This window comes from Protomyctophum bolini (genome assembly GCF_963924005.1).
Source record: "Protomyctophum bolini genome assembly, chromosome: 18".
Lineage (NCBI taxonomy): Eukaryota > Metazoa > Chordata > Actinopteri > Myctophiformes > Myctophidae > Protomyctophum > Protomyctophum bolini.
In genome coordinates, this window is record NC_137879.1 from 27,897,438 (window position 1) to 27,914,502 (window position 17,065).

The following is a 17,065-nucleotide window of genomic DNA, read 5'->3' on the forward strand; positions in this document are numbered from 1 at the left end:
TCTATGCGGAAGTGGACAGACACACACACAGCGGTGCTTGAATTTCATAATGATGTATGTAAAAGAAAAAGAATAGCTGATCTACAATTAATAGTAATTATTATTATTATTGTTATTATAATAATTATTATGTACTATTAATAGTTTAAGTGGTTAATTCATTTATTATTAAGTAATTCATTTATTAATATTTGTATATAATGTTTGTACGTTTGGGTCGCGGGGGGACACCAAATTAATCTTTTGGGTCTCAGCTCAAAATGTTTTGGAGCCCCTGCCGTATAACATTCACTAAGCAACAACATATACTGTCGCAATTCTTTTTTTATGTACTGCTTGAAATAAGAGCTCTATTTCTCCTTTTGTGTTCACTTCCTTTCTTTGCTGGTATAGGATGGAAGTGAAATCTATATGAAATACTAGATTGTAATTGTAATAGATTGTGTGTGTGTGTGTGTGTGTGTGTGTGTGTGTGTGTGTGTGTGTGTGTGTGTGTGTGTGTGTGTGTGTGTGTGTGTGTGTGATCTGAGAAATAATGCCAAATGGTCTATTAAAACATATTTATTTTAATAGAGTAAACTTAGAGTAAACTTAATGTGCTTTGCAAAAATAATGAATACTAGATGTGTATAGATATATATTACAGTACAATAATCTCTCTCCCACACACATCCTATGTACTATATAAATGTATACACACAAACTATAAATTAATAAATGGATTTGGGCATTTACATTTTTGTACTAAATATTTTGTATTAAGCATGCAGAACATGCTTAATTGAAAAGAAGATAAATATGCTCGTTTCACTATTCCTTAAATTAGTTTTACTCACAACTTAATGCCATACGGGTTGAGTCTGATTAGTTTGAAGAAGATTGTTCCCAAATTGACAAAATATAAACTACAAAATTCTATATTACCAGTGGTAATTTAAGGCATGATGAAAAACATTGTCATACATTAGAAAGAGAACGCTAGCTTATGTTAATTATATAGCTAAATCAAAACCTGCCCCCAGTCAGTAACAGAATAAAATATATATTATCCACAGTGGAGAAAAATACCGTATGTGGATATGTAAAAGAAAATCTCAAACCAACATAGTATTATAAGAAATGTAGACTGTTGTATATTAATACACATTATTATATTAACACACACACATTCACATGCACCCTCTGTGTCCTCCTGTGGACATGTTTAAGATACGCGCACAGAAGGCAGAAGAGATCTGTAGCATAAACACCTAACCCGTGCATACCCAACACACATGCTATACATGCCAGTACATGAGTGTCAATGATGTTAATTCCACCTGTAGTCGAACAAAAAGCCCGGGCCTTAACCCTGTCCCTGGCACTGGACACAACAGCAAGCCAGATTGACCTGTAACTTTTTCTAATAAACTATGTTGTTTACTGAAGAGAAGGTACAACCTGAGTCTCACATTGCATTCTGCAATTACTACAATGGCACAATGTTTTCTACTGAGCAAATGTGTTATTTGTCTGATGTACTAAAGTGGAATGTCATTATTATACCATGCTATTTTACAATTGATCTGCAATGAAATCCAATGAGCAAGGATGAAATAAACAATAGAACAGAATGGAATGATCCAGTGCAGTACAAAATACTATGCATGAAGTACAGTCCATTCTGTACTGTACATGGCTGATCTGTGTCCCGTGTGTTCACTGTTGTTCCTCTGGTGGTTCTGCTCCACCGTCTACAGGGCCTGTCCTTCTCCACCCTGATCAGCAATCATCTGCTTGTACTGACTCTTGAAAAACCCAGCCTGAGTGGAGAATACAGCAACATTCACATGAGGAGAAAAACTAGCATAATTATGCAGCATTAACAATTATTAAACAAATGATTCGATGGGACAAATTGCATGTGCTGTTGCGTGTTAATATCTGCGCTAATGCTGCATACAACTCTGTCACCGTAAACCGTAGGGGCCATCCTCGGGTTCAGGAATGTGCACAGCAAAGTCTATGGCAATAGTTTTCAAGATATGTTGTTTGGTACCAAAACGGTGGATGGACGGGCAAACGGACAAACTGTAATTGACTGACAGACGCGTCCTACAAGACTGACATTACACGCTGGTCACATGAAGTCAGACATTCACTTCCACACTGGAACCACCCTATTCCCATTGAATCCGGGAGATCCATATGATTTGATTTTATTCTAAGTAACTAAATTATTAGTTAGTTAAAGCTGCACTGTGGAACTTTCCTCTTCTACCCCAGATTTGAACCCGGTTTTCCTGCGCAAGTGCTGATATTTTACTGCCTGCTTGCTCAGGGGATACATAAAATCTTGACCATCAGGTCAAGATTCGTGTGAGATCCTGTGTCTACTGGTGAGACATGACCTTTTTTGTCTCAATAGAAGAGCAGGGAGCCAAAAATACTACCACCCCAACTCTATAGACTAGACTAGAGCCCCCTGACAGGCACAGGCCCAGGAAATAATTCCCAATGCATTTTCCCCATAGACATTTAAAGACCTTTTAAGCATCGTACGAAGCCAAACACAATATTTTGGACCAAACAAATAATTACAAAGAAGAAAAACAACAAAAAGTGTTGTAACCTGCCGTTTTGTTCGGCCCATAACATTGTGTTTATTGTCATGAAAAGTCTATGAAGTCTTTTTTTTTAAAGTCTATGATGAAAATGAACAGGGAATTCTTATCCGGGTCTCTCGAGGGGGCGCGACTGCGACGCTCTATAAGTTATATTGTATTAACATACTTTACCTTACAGATTGGACAAAATAAAAAAGTATTTTTTTTATTCTTCAGTTTCAGTTTTAGCTAACTATAATAACTTTGATAGAATGGAATTATGATAGTGCCCTATAGCCAATCAAATTGTGAGAATGGGTTTTATATAAAAGGTTAGACACGGTTGGTAAGGTTACTGTTATGATGATGATCTGGTTGGGGCGTTGTATGCATACACTGGCATACAACAATAAATACCAGTAAGACACCCTGAGGGCGAGAAGATTAACTAACGGTTGATAAGGTTCAATATTAATTAATGTATTAATCGATAATTTGCATCCCTGAAAAAGCCAAAGATACAGTACCAGTAAGACGCCTGAGGGCGAGAAGCGACCTCACCCTAAGGGCCGATTCATACTCCTATTTTAGAGCCGAATAAAAGTCGGTTCGGCGCTGTAGAGCCTACAATTTGACGTCATTTGAGGTTCGGGGCGGGTACCGTCCTAAAGTCGGCTCTTCGGTGTTACTGAAATTTTCTGAGGAGCCTAAATCATTTCGGCACTACAGCGCCGAAACAGCAGTAAAATAGGAGTATGAATCGGCATGCATCCGCCTGCGTGACGGCAGACTGCGCTTTGGCATGGGGGGGTCAGATCAACATATGGAATGAATTCTGTACTGGCCATATATGGAGCGTGTCTTGAGTGTACAGGGTTTGATGAGGTCAGATCAACATATGGAATGTCAGAGAATGTCAGAGCTTATATGGAGATCTAAGGGTGGCAGTGGGGGCAGTGTCTTGAGTGCAAAGGGTTTGATGAGGGCCCAGGTAGGGCCTTAATCTTCGGGCCTGTTGAGAACTCTAGAGTTTAAATGGAGAGGTATCGGTCAAAAGGGAGACATCGAAGAGGAAGGATGGATGGGGAAGGATCAACATATGGAATGTCAGAACAGGTCAGCTCCATATATGGAGATCTAAGGGTTTGAGGTTTGAGGTCAGATGTAGAGTTGCTGGCCGGCTCCATATATGCAGATCTAGTATGATCCAGTCTTCTCCATGTATGGCTATCCAGGGTTTGATGAGGTCAGTGTCGTGATCTTCACGTGATGGACTGACGGCCATATATGGTGGCGTGACAGATCGACGGACGGACTGACAGGTTTTGCAGGTTTTCACACTAATCTGACAAATAAGTCACTTCTGCGATATGCAAGGGTAGGGTACCTAACGTGCACAAAATGGCTGCCATGGGATTCTATGCGATGATCTGGGGATTTCATGCATAGCCTACTTCATGAATCATGATAGCTGGCTTAATATAAACTATCTGAAGGGCTGCCAGATCATAATATGATATGGGACATCATTCTGTATTTATTATATTGTTCATGAAGATACTGTATGACTTGTGCTTTCATCAAACCATACAACCGTAACTAATGAACGTACAGTATATACAGTGTATTACCTTATATAAGCCAGCAGTGATCAAAGCCAAAAGAACAAGTCCTCCCACGGTTCCACCAATGATCCAGTTGGTGAGGTCTGTCTCAGTGTACACCTCTACTGTGGCCACAATCTGAGAACAACAATTACATTCAACATCATATTTAAAGTCTTCTAAATGCCAAAGAGAGAAATTAACAGACTGTTACCTTTCGAACTGGGGGATTGTTGTTAGACTCTGGTGAAGAAAAGATGTATTGGTTTCTGTCATACTCCAAAGTGGCTGTGCTGATCAAACTGAATTTGGCAGACTTGAGACCAATCTGTGGGTCAGAAGTAAAGAGGAAAGAGGATGAGTTGCAGTCTTTGTTAGACAATTAAGACTTCTTTTTTGGAACCTGCATGAAACCCACATTTTTATCTGAGGAAAGATATGGGAATTATTCTATTTTTCCCAAGGATATTAGATGCTGTATATTCTATCCATCTTCCACCACCATTGATTACTTATTGTGTCAACTTAGTGTAAAATGTATTATTGACGTAATTTAACACTACAGTTCCCTTACTTTACCCATTGTAAATGGCAATGATTCAAAATGTAATATTCAGTGTTGAATAAACAGCACATATTCACCTGCTCGATCCATCCTGAGCTCAGATTAGCAGAGATGTGGTAAACATCCTGCTGATCTTTCATCATGAACACCTTGCACTTGAACACTGCACACGTGGCAACGGAACAGTTCTATGGGCAATTAAAGGAAATCTAATGTTTTCAACATATCCTACTGTACGTATAATAATTAAGCAAGTGTATGTGTGCGTGCGATATTTACCACTGTATGACTTTTCTTGATGTTATCCACAAAATCTGGGAAGTTTGGTTCCTCGTCCTTATATCTGCTGCAGCCTGGAATTGGAATCTGAAAGTTGGTTAGTCAAATGGAAAATGTAACCTTAGAGTCACGTCAATATTGGATCAAATAACCCTAACTCATAATATTTTTGCCTCCTTTACACAATGCTTGTATGGTATTGGCGTAACGGCAGATGAAACGATGCAATGACACGTTTAGAGTTGATTTGGAGCAGCTACATGCATCGTTCCATCTTTGCTGGCTTCCATTATCAACGAATGGTAGACTGCATCGTTTATCTGCCCCGCGTGAACGCAACATTATTCCAATACCTCCAGATTAGAGACTATACACGCAAAAATATTCCACATTTTGAATCTACTCTAACTCCCTCACACGACTTATATACAATTATGAATCAATCCCCCGATTCTAGGAGACTTGTTTCACAATGGTAGACTTTTTCACATCCTATCTATGAATCACTAAGGCTTCGTCCACACACACGTACACAGGTACTTTTTTTTATAAACGTTTTTGAAAATCTCTGTGTCGCCATGCATCTACACGGCCCCATTTACAAAAAACTCTCCGTCCACACGACAACATAGCTGAAGTGACATAGCCAGCCTTGTCTTGTTCACACGGGACAAGTTAAAAAAAATCTACAGTGGCCAGTTTTATGTTTGTTTGTTTTTCTAGTCTGTAAACCTGAAAATGTATATATAAAATTGTAAAAAAAAGAAAAAACTCAAATCAACTGGTGTGTGTGAGCTCCAACATGTATTGAAGTGTCCATCCATGTGAGTTACCTTTATAGTACCAGGATTCACCCAGATGTCCTTTTTACCCAGCTTCACAGGCACCTTGATGACCACAGTAACATTAAAGGCTCTCACAAAATTCAAAACCTGAGAGGAGATAGAACATGATAGAAATAAGTATCCCCTTGATGTCGCATGATATGTCAGTATCAACAGTAAACCTAAAAGCTGAATTTAATAAGCATACATAAGCTGTTTTACCGTAATTGATTGATTAAGTGGTGTCTGCAGATCGTTTTTTCCAAAAGTAAAATTGGTGTCCCTGTGTGAACTGAATGGAAAACATTTTATTTAAGGATTGTTTTACTTCATTATAAAACATTAACAAGTTTTGATCTGCTCCAAATGAATAATATTTTAACCTAAAAGTGTGAATGACAAGAAACAATGCAAACCTGGAAATGGAAAGAAAAATGCTGTACTTCACATCAATCTCCTTCTGTTGATAAAGTTGACTTTCTTTTGAATGCTCAGCATTTCCACTGAAACAGAAGATAAATAATTCCTAGCAATGTAATATAAAGCACACGATCACACAGTGCAGGCAGGGCTTTCCACCACAGTACCTTGTGACATTTGCAGTGAGAAGCATCTTTCCGTGAAGTTCAGTGTTGGTTTTGATCCCATAGGAGACAGTGAAAACAACCTAGAATGAAATGAGAGGAATCAGAGGAAGTGCAATATGAACTGCCATTCAGTTAATTTGTTTTTCATATTCATATCTGATTGTCCTTGCAGAGGTGTGTGAACCTAAGAAACGTTAGAAATGTAAAAGTTTAACCTTGGCATTGCTTTTGAAAATAGGCTCGTCAATGGTGCAGTCACTCTTCCCGCGTGATAAACCATCCTCACTGTCTGACTCTACAGAGTTACATACCACTTTTCCCTTGGTAAAGACAAAGAAAACCACAAGACATGTTAATCACACCATCTTTGACCAACGACAACTTATTAAGGCTGAACTTGGGGTTAGTTATGTTGCATTGATGCCCTGGCATTATTTACCTTCTTTATGGTGAACGTCCTGTATGAGAGCCCAGGAGGGTATGTGAGAGTGACACGACTGTTGTACGAGTTCTCTTCTCTGTTCTCAACTGACACAGTTACGATCAACAGTTCATCTATGCCCACTCTAACCTCTGTAGAGCTGATGCAAAAACAAAAGAAGTTATTACATTGTGTCTACTTAAGTGTATGAGGAATTATTAGGGGAAAGGGGCAAGATCATGTTTGCCGTTCACTTTGATTTTATATGAGACATGTAAAGAAATTAAAAATATATCTTCTGTTGGTCAACTGCTATTAAAGAGGGATGTCAGTGACCATGACCAGTCAGGTTGTATGTAAACATTGACCTATCAGCAGTTACAACAGACAAATACATTACTTTCTGGTGAATTGGTTGTATTTTTGTTAATAGATATTAAACAGTGAGTAATTGAGTATACTCATGAAGGTCAAACAAAACCCCTCCTTCTACAGTACCAAGTCTCTTAGGTCGACTGACCTAGCTCTCTGACCCAAACTTAAGTTCAGTGGTCTTTGCTGTCAAAACAGCTTCCCCCTCCCTGTTTGATTAGTACATTGAATATTTTTTGTGGTTTTATTATTGTTTATTTGTGCATTTGTGCTGTGTGTCTTGTTCCTTGTCTGTGTTTTTGAGTGGTGCAACCACTCCAAGGATCAGCAATGTCCGTCCTATGTGACTATGTTACTATAGTTTAGAGTACCAGTAGGGGCAAAAGTGGCGCTGTTGTGCCAGAAACAGAGAGAGAGATAGTGCTGCACTGTTGCCTGCTATAGAGAGAGAGAGAGAGAGAGGGGGGGGGGGGGGGGGGGGGGGGGGCAGGGGGAGAGGGGAGTTGCACCACTCAGTTCACACAGGTGTGATTTTTAATTTATGTATTAAATCCCTTGTGGTCTAGCATTGTGGTAAAGGAAAGTTGTTTTTAAATGTCCTTTAATTATAACTAGACTTGACAGTCCAACAGTCTGCCACAACTCAAGGCTTTAGATTTTCCATATTTATTAAAACCTTTTTCAGGGTAAGAATTTCTAAGAAATGGTACTGGTTCATCAACAAAGCAACCCCACTCTTAGAGAGAGGACATGCGTACATTATGTCTCACCTGGTAAAGTTGAAATCAACTTTGAGGTTGTCTGTACAGCTATCATCAATGCCACAGTTGGTTTCAAACCCTAACTGTTGTACAAGGAAGGAAGTCAACCATGTTAATCACATTTTATTTCAAACAGCAATAATGGCATGATGGTCTTACAAGCTGTTTGATCATGCATTTACTCTGAACCCTAAAGCTAGCTACAGTATACAGTATATCGATTATTCCAATTAAGGGTAGTCTGTCATTTATGACCTCTCTCAAACTCTAAATAAAATAATTACCTTTGCTGTATAGAGTAAATATTTGAACCCATGAAACGATACAGACAGACAGAGTGACAGGCAATTAAATATAACTTACAGGATGAGAGGTTGTTTTTTGAGCTTGCTGTTCAAGGCTTGGACTGAGCTTGTCTGAAGATGGAATGCCTTCAAAGGTGAATCTAAGTTCATTAGACAGTTCATGCAGAGCATCCTCTGGACAAGCCTGCAATGAGAGGGCATTATTATGAAAAGATTCATAAAGTAGTCGAACTTTCAAACAAAAAGATTTCTCTAATTCATGCTTCTTTACATTTCCAACCTACCTGAATGTCAAATATATTTGGAAAGCAGATTGGCTTTCCCGTCTCAAGGGTAAAAGACTTGAATAGCTCTCGTTGTTTTGGCATCTCAACGAAAGCACGGTTGGTTGGAGTGTTGTGGGTTAAATCCAATGCCAATGTATAATTAATCCGTGCTTGAGCTGGAACTGTTTAGACTTTCATTAAAAGGTTACTCTTTACATAAAAGTATTTTAAATGCTAAAATGGCTCTGTGGTGTATAGACTTGGAGGAAATTTGAAAAATACCTGAGTGAGAAATCATATTGAAGCAGACTTCAGCTGTGTTTTTCAAGAGAGAATCGCAGTCTGTGTTGTTGATGGGGATCTGGTGTGGGCTGAATGTCACCCATGCTTCCACCTTTACTATTGGCTTAGATCTGGAGATGGACACAATCACTCACTGGAATCACCTTTACTTAGTAAGGGAAAAGGCAATAGTACCTTAAGCGTACCATGGTAAAATGGTACGGAAAGGAAATGACAAAGTTAAGTGACATACGGTATTTAAAAATGTTTCTTCTATTTTAGTTTCTTAAGCTTATAATGTACCAGTTTACTGCCATGGACCATGGAACCTGCATAGCAGTGAAGGACTAAAAAAATCACAACCGTGTGAAATGAGTGGTGCAACTCCCCTCTCCCATTGTGGACCCGGACATTTTGAGTACCCTAAAGTTTTATGTTAGAAATGTTGAGTATGGGTCCCCAGCATTTAGAAACTGCTGGATGCTAACTTGCATATGTTGAGACATTTTCATAATTAGCATAATAAGCTGGGGTACCATTAACATCCAATATAAGGCAACATTTTACACAAAAATCACTCCTTTGGCTAAATTTGGCCATAGCCACTGACCTCATGACGGCTATGGCCGTTTTTAGCTGAATGAGTGTTTCTCGTGCAAAACTAATGCTTGCAATGGATTCAGAATCATTAAAAAAACCCTAGTTTGACCCGTCACATGCTACTTAAGCATAATGACATTTTGAAAATGTTGCCTTATATTGGATGTTAATGTTACCCCAGCGTATTATGCTAATTATGAAAATTGCCCAACATATGCAAGTTGGCATCCGGCAGTTTCTAAATGCTGGGGACCCATACTCAACATTTCTAACATAAAACTTTAGGGTACTCAAAATGTCCGGGTCCACAATGGGGCTCTAATATGGGCTGGCAAGCGGACTACACTTCCGGTTGCCAGCTCATTGATGGTGAACATACGGTCGTGATTTTGTAAGAAACAAAAAATTGTTCTTTAAAACGCACTTCATTCGATTATTTGATGTTGTAGTTTTTCATATTGAAATGTTTGTATGTTTGTATATTATGTGTGTGGCGGCGTTGACATGATGTTAAAACGTCTTAAAATCTCGTTTTAAATACGGTAGCTCTTCCAGTTGTTACACTGCTGTCCCACTCACCCGCTCACGCACTGACTGACAGACACTGACTGTCTCTCTCCCACCCATGAGGAATACATAATCTGCGCTCTCAACTCTCTCTCTCTCCCTCATGCACGGGTGGTGCTTAGACGCCCGCACGGCCAGGGTTTGTAAGGACATCAAGCGCTTCCCTTCCCTAGTTCAGCTACAGATATGCTGGATCACTGTAACGCACCTGGGAACTGATTTAAGGTGTAGATTATCGTGATTTACTACGCGGTCTAATCAGAAACCAGCCAATCGGAATCAAGTATTGGGACTAACCGTTTTAGAATACTAGAATTACACCATTATTTTTTCTTTTCCTTTAAGATGTATTTAGTGACAGTGTACAAGTACAGCCATCCAAAGTCTTATAATTACCTGAGTAGGAGGACAGCACCCTTTGAACCCACTGCTAAGTCAGGCAGACTGTCTCCACTGAGGTCAAAAGAAGACTGGCTAATGGACAGACCGAAGAAGCGCAGTCCAGGCTCGACATCAGAGGCACGAATTCTCTACATGAGAAAGAAAGGAATGACAATATTTTAAGATACAGTTAGAACCTTGCATGAATCCATGGAATCTGGATTATCCTCTGACTCACACACACCTGTGAGTACATCGGTTTGACGGTTTGTCTTCTATCACCATGGAAAATATAGATGCTTCCTTGACCACCATTCTCTAGTGGTGCTCCCACAGCCAAATCATTGAATCCATCACTGTTGAGGTCAGGCAGTGGAGCAAGAGAGGAACCAAACCTTCCTCTTTCCCCTGGAACACCTTTCAGCACCTCTTCTCTATCGAATTTACAATGTACTTTCTAGTGGGAAAACAGAAAAACAGGAATGAGAATTATAGGTTTAATTGTCATACCTCTTACAATTTGATGACAGAAAGTGAAACATGCTGTACCCCGTAATAAAGGCTGCAGACGTAGACCCTGCCCTCTCGATCGTCCTCAATGAATGAAGGAGCCGATATGAGGATGGTGTCAGTGTATCCACTCCGATCCACATCCATGGTACAAACCTCTGCCCCAAAATATGCCCCAATCTGAAACTGAGCAAGCCAGAAATCATCATTCAAAGGATGCAGAATCACATTTATTACAATTAAAAATAAAAACTATTTTCCTTCATGTTTCGTGAATAATATTTGGAGCACAAACTTGTGGATCTGTCGAGGGGTCAATCTTTTGGGTTTCTTCGTCGGAGAACACCATTACCGTCCCCGTGTGTTTATATCTTGGAGCACCTACAACAGTGAGAATGTTGCCAAATCTTCTTGTGGCTATTGCCATGGAGTAACCTAGGAGAAAAGAAAGAAAGAATTAATGATGTGCATGTAGGTGTAGGTATTCTTTCCAAGAAATTACATTGGACTACAGTCACTATATAATGATGGCCAAATGGTTCTTATAACATGCAGGAGATTTAAGGTCGCAGTTAACTATGGAATTGTGCATTTCCTGTGTGTCGGCCTGTCGGGCACCATATGGTGCCCAGGTCTCGTGACATGTGATGTCATCAGAGATGGAGTTGTGGAGACCCTGAGACCCTTAGATCTATGGATATACCGGTATGTCAGAACCTATTCTAACATTCCATATGTTGATCCTTCCCCATCCATCCTCCCTCTTCGATGTCTCTTCAAAGTTATCAGTGCAGCCACGCCCGGCAGCAGGCGAAAACTAGAGTTTTCAACAGGCACGAAAATTAAGGCCCGGCCCTACCTGGGCCCTCGGCAAACCCTGTACGCTCAAGAGAATGTTGTGAGTACTGGTTTTCTCTTTCAGTCAAGAGAATGTCCCCGCCATAGACATATAAAGGTAGCCCTTTCGGCTCTGGAGCGTATGTGCTCAAGGGAGGGCAAAAAACTGAGGTTCCTTGCGAAGCCCCGCGGAAGCATGAGTGTGCATCACAGAGCGCATGTTAGGGTCTGTCCCGGAAAAGATGCGCTGTGATTGGCCAGTAGTCACTTGAGTGGCAGCGTGACGTAGTGTGCACACACATGGCTCCAACAAACTGCAGCAGCCAATGACTGGCAATGAGGCATCTATTTTTTAATATCTATGGTCCCCCGCTGCCACCCTTAGATCTCCATATACTGTATGGAGCTCACCTTTTCTGACATTCCCACCGTTGTCGAAACATGTTGGATTAATAGAGTATCTTCTCCGCTTTTAAACTTTCAGTAAACAAGGAGGAGATCCCCTCCTTCTTTACATAATGGGAAGTGAATTGACTTTCTCACCAAGATAACTGTCAGGTACCATATCTGTAAGCTCCTTGAAGTCTTCACTCTGGCCTCGTGTTGAGACTTCCTTATAGCTCCCCCTCCACTGGAAGGCACCAACAGCTGCCACCTGGAATCCTCCCTAGTATACATACAATAAAACAATGTTTTTATGGAACATTTTTCTTCCACATTTTTTGTCAACATCACAGGTTGTGCCTTACCTCCTTCATAATTGTAATATCACAGGCTGCAAAATGGAGTGGGCATTTTTGTTAAAACGATCCTAACAAAGCGTGCAATTATTAATATCACAGGCTGCAGCATAATGGAGCCTGAGGTGGTATGTAAATGGTGATAATGAAAAAAGTGCACAATCAAAGCAGTATCCAGTGAATTTCCCTCAGGATAAATACAGTACCTGCCTACCTACATAGTACATACCCATCCATCCATCAGCATAATTATCTCTGCCAGGCCAGGAGGCGAAGATTATGCTTTGTCCATGTGTATTTCAGGTTTAACAAGATTCAAAACTTGCCATTCACCTCCAGATTTTTTTAAATTTGCCCATCTGATGTATGCCTCATACCAATTCACATGACCAAGATTACCGTAGGTACATAAGCAGCACTGAATCCCTCTTGAGCCATTTCCAGTTTCAATGAGCCACCGCCTGTCTGAGAACCTGTAAAGGCAAAATAAATCAACAAAAATATCTCACTAAATTATGAATGGGGGGGAAAAAAAGGATTTCCTTGCTAAAGTACCTTCAATTGAAAAGATGCTTTCCTGCAAAGCCTCCTTGATTCCATCAAGGGCTTGAAAGTCGGTAACTTGAAACACATTCGATGGATTGGTTGCAATGGTGTCCAACTCTGCTTTTGCTTCCAAACTATCAAAAGCTCTTCCAACCTAAGGATATCAAGATTCAGTTTTTACAATGTTTTTTTTTACTGACCATGGTACTGTTTATAACTTTATTATAAGTTATTGGTTCATAATTATTTGCTCATCTTAACTTTGACATTGTAGATTCACAACTGAGCATGTACTGAAACTAAATAAAATGGTAATCACAGTGAATCGATCCTGAAGGTAGTGAGGCTACTGTTACTCACTGTAGGTTTTTGTAGTCATGCCCTAGGCTATGACCAATACTAATCCTAGATCTTGGGTTAGGGTGCTGCTAATATTTGATACAACTACGAACATTTGATGCAAAGTAGGACTTTGTGTTGAGTGTGTCCAGACCATAGATACAGTATAAAATGATTAAGTAATAAGCATCCTACTTCTATGTGCACAGTCACCTACTTTGCTGGGGGACCCGATCATGCAAATTGCTATGGAGATACCATAAACAACACAGATACATATAGAGCAAAAGCATCATATTCATATTATATAATGTTATTGATTTAATTTTCATGGTCCAGACTTTAGTAGAATGTCTCTCTGGGCTACATTCTTATAGCCACTGGGTAAAGGCCCTCTGGCTCTGCTTAACTACAGTAATAGTTGCCTCAGTGGCCTAGTAGGCTACTCTCAGTAATATAAGCTACAGGTATGTGAAGATTAGAATTAATGTCTGGTAATATATATTATACATATACATAATATATTGTTTTTCTTTTAGTATATACATTTTTAAATGACGACTAACAACTTACCCCAATGGCAAATCGAACAATGCCTTCCTTTTCAGCAAGAGAAGCAGCATTAGGTAATTCTTTTGGATCAGTAGACTCTCCATCAGTAATGACTATCAGGAACTTCTTCACGTTTTGTCTCGATCCTCTATTTCCTAAAAAAACACCTTGGCTGTTGGAATACAAAAGAACTGTACTTGCCATAAAATGTTTGACAATTGAGGTGCATTGTCATAATTTGTCAATATGCGTAAAGACACATACACAACCCGTCTAATTGCTGCCGCTGTAAACGTCCATCCTCCTTGATGACTAATACCATCAATTTGAGATCCCCAAGATCCTGAGGTGTGAAAATTATCAAAATGATAGTGGATGTCGGGGTATGTTGAGTACTGGGCAACTGCGAACTGCAAAAAAGAAAACAAAAAACATTGAATTCACTGAAATATACAGTATGCTGCAATTACAGTCAAGCAATTGAGTGGTTGAAAAAAATCATAAGCAGTTAAGTTATTAAGTTATTTTCCCGATTTTCGGAGGAACTTGCTGCTGCTTTATTTTCTTCTCAAACTGGGCCCTTTTCACATTCATCTACCAAACATATACAGTATATATATATATATATATATATATATATGCATGAGCAGAAATTACGCATTGTAGGCCTTTGTCCGTATTCGCAGCTATGGGGAGCAGTGCATCGCATATAGGAAACAAATCCCCACTTAGAATGGTACCATTCTGTATATCCCGAGTCCTGTTCTAAACCTGGAACTTATACTCTTTGGTGCAAGATGCTTATTAACCTGCCCACAGCAATGCATGGCTCCTGTCTGTGAACAAAATATTGAAACAAAATAACGTTTGACAATTGGTAGGTGATCAATAGTCTGCTGCTTTCAGCAATAATGACATCCCTTTTGTTGTTTAATTTGGGGCTTTGTATACTAGTACTGGGCAAGCGCAAACTGCAAACACAGGCACAATAGAAAAAGATTGAAATCACTATTTTTAATAACTCATCACAGTTATGTTATTTTGGCGCACCATGAATCTCACATGCGTTTTACTTTGTGATTATTACTGCTGATGATAAAAGTGAACCTTGAACCTATATGCAAACGTATGCATGAGCGTTGATGAATGATGAATTATAGTCCTATATGGTCATGTCAGATGTTTGAAACCATCCCTCTAGTCATTGGAAAAGGCTCGTTCCTCCAGCCTACTATTTTTGTTAACTTGAATAATTTAATCAATATAGTTAATTCTAGACAGTCACTGCTTTGAATAAAAAGCAGCATGGTTGTACTTGCAGAAAAATACAAATACAACATTTCTCCTTTCCTGAGATCTGACCCATTTATGTAATTTTGACCTTGATTATGACCAGACCTACTGAAGTTTCAAGAAAGTCTGAAAACCCCAAATACTTTGTAGATAAAGGAAATTAGATGGCACAGTGTGTGTGTCTTTGGCCACTGCGTTTTCCGTGCTGGGCATGTTGTGTGTTGTTGTTGTTCCGTGTTGTTGTTGTTTCTCCACGAATGTATACTGTACGTGTGTCCACTGTCCGTGTATATTCTCGGCCATCACGGAAAGGGAAAGCACAGAGCTGGGTTGAGAAAGGAGCAGTGGTAGGGTCAACCACAGAGCTGGGTTGAGAAGGGAGCAGTGGTAGGGTCAACCACAGAGAGCTGGGTTGAGAAGGGAGCAGGGGTAGGGTCAACCACAGAGCTGGGTTGAGAAGGGAGCAGTGGTAGGGTCAACCACAGAGCTGTGTTGAGAAGGGAGCAGTGGTAGGGTCAACCACAGAGCTGTGTTGAGAAGGGAGCAGTGGTAGGGTCAACCACAGAGAGCTGGGTTGAGAAGGGAGCAGTGGTAGGGTCAACCACAGAGAGCTGGGTTGAGAAGGGAGCAGTGGTAGGGTCAACCACAGAGCTGGGTTGAGAAGGGAGCAGTGGTAGGGTCAACCACAGAGCTGTGTTGAGAGGGAGCAGTGGTAGGGTCAACCACAGAGAGCTGGGTTGAGAAGGGAGCAGGGGTAGGGTCAACCACAGAGCTGGGTTGAGAAGGGAGCAGGGGTAGGGTCGGCGACGTATGCCGCGGAGCACGGGCATAGGCGGCGCTTCCGCATGCTCGGCATGCATTCAATGAGGTCTATGAGTTGCTGAACTGAACTGCGCACGAAGTGTGCGCTCGCAACTTGTTACCGTTTCAAAGGTAAATAGACGGTGCCTCCAATATATGTCTTGTGTATGTCTGAGTACGAGGCCAGTGCCACTTTAGGTCACCCTGCAGCTGTTGAGCAGCCTAAAGGGCCATTCACACTGATCAATATAGCTATACTGTAGCTGCAGCCAGCCAGCGGTGTTGTTGAGCAGCCTACACCGCTCAGTTCACACAGGTGCGATTTATTTCCTAATCCTTTCAGCATGCTTTCAACAGCATATAAAATATGGCCCAAAAGTTTTGGAAAGAAATTAACTTATCATATATTATAATATTATAGTCTCACCTGTAGGAGTGTAGTTTTAGTTATTAGCGAGGTAATCACACTTTTAACAAAGTTCTTCATTTGTCTGAAATCTTCATCCGAGACACTGCCTGAGCCATCCAGTAAGAATGCAATATCTGCTGCAACAGCAGGACACACTGTTAAAAGATGAGAAGAAAAGAATAAGGGCATATAGTCATATTGTGTTTGTTGTACTCTGTGCTGTTTCTCTACAACCTTATATTGATATTACAGTATTTTCTTCAAATTCACTTCACCCACCCTAGCTCGTGTGTGTGTGTGTGTGTGTGTGTGTGTGTGTGTGTGTGTGTGTGTGTGTGTGTGTGTGTGTGTGTGTGTGTGTGTGTGTGTGTGTGTGTGTGTGTGTGTGTGTGTGTGTGTGTGTGTGTGTGTGTGTGTGTGTGTGTGTGTGTGTGTGTGTGTGTGTGTGTGTGTGTGTGTGTGTGTGTGTACGTACTTGGATTTAAATCAACATAAAGAATTATTTACTTTTAAGAGATGATGGCACAAATGATCCAACTGTGTCATCTGCATTTATCTCTAAGCATACGCCATTGTATGTGGTGATGGTTGTGCACTCTCTTGGAATGGTTGAGCCACATGCCTGAAATGGAAAGTTAC

General features: G+C 40.3%; 1 protein-coding gene across 1 annotated transcript in view; it reads right to left on the minus strand.

The window, feature by feature from the left end:
• Window positions 1–590: 590 nt before the first annotated feature.
• The window catches only part of LOC308333483 (integrin alpha-M-like), a 19,199-nt gene continuing 2,724 nt past the window's right edge, over window positions 591–17,065 (minus strand). The window contains exons 5-30 of the mRNA XM_080789918.1: window positions 16,934–17,048; window positions 16,445–16,581; window positions 14,188–14,333; window positions 13,945–14,095; window positions 13,042–13,186; window positions 12,886–12,959; window positions 12,290–12,413; window positions 11,205–11,344; window positions 10,949–11,095; window positions 10,644–10,856; window positions 10,415–10,548; window positions 8,852–8,982; window positions 8,588–8,751; window positions 8,362–8,487; window positions 8,008–8,081; window positions 6,884–7,025; window positions 6,660–6,764; window positions 6,445–6,524; window positions 6,274–6,360; window positions 6,080–6,149; window positions 5,867–5,965; window positions 5,034–5,120; window positions 4,832–4,942; window positions 4,404–4,517; window positions 4,217–4,327; window positions 591–1,802 (exon numbers count right to left, since the gene is read on the minus strand). Coding sequence (XP_080646044.1) covers window positions 1,734–1,802; window positions 4,217–4,327; window positions 4,404–4,517; window positions 4,832–4,942; window positions 5,034–5,120; window positions 5,867–5,965; window positions 6,080–6,149; window positions 6,274–6,360; window positions 6,445–6,524; window positions 6,660–6,764; window positions 6,884–7,025; window positions 8,008–8,081; window positions 8,362–8,487; window positions 8,588–8,751; window positions 8,852–8,982; window positions 10,415–10,548; window positions 10,644–10,856; window positions 10,949–11,095; window positions 11,205–11,344; window positions 12,290–12,413; window positions 12,886–12,959; window positions 13,042–13,186; window positions 13,945–14,095; window positions 14,188–14,333; window positions 16,445–16,581; window positions 16,934–17,048 — 3,096 coding nt within the window. The 3' untranslated portion in view covers window positions 591–1,733. The remainder of the gene's footprint in view (window positions 1,803–4,216; window positions 4,328–4,403; window positions 4,518–4,831; window positions 4,943–5,033; window positions 5,121–5,866; window positions 5,966–6,079; window positions 6,150–6,273; window positions 6,361–6,444; window positions 6,525–6,659; window positions 6,765–6,883; window positions 7,026–8,007; window positions 8,082–8,361; window positions 8,488–8,587; window positions 8,752–8,851; window positions 8,983–10,414; window positions 10,549–10,643; window positions 10,857–10,948; window positions 11,096–11,204; window positions 11,345–12,289; window positions 12,414–12,885; window positions 12,960–13,041; window positions 13,187–13,944; window positions 14,096–14,187; window positions 14,334–16,444; window positions 16,582–16,933; window positions 17,049–17,065) is intronic.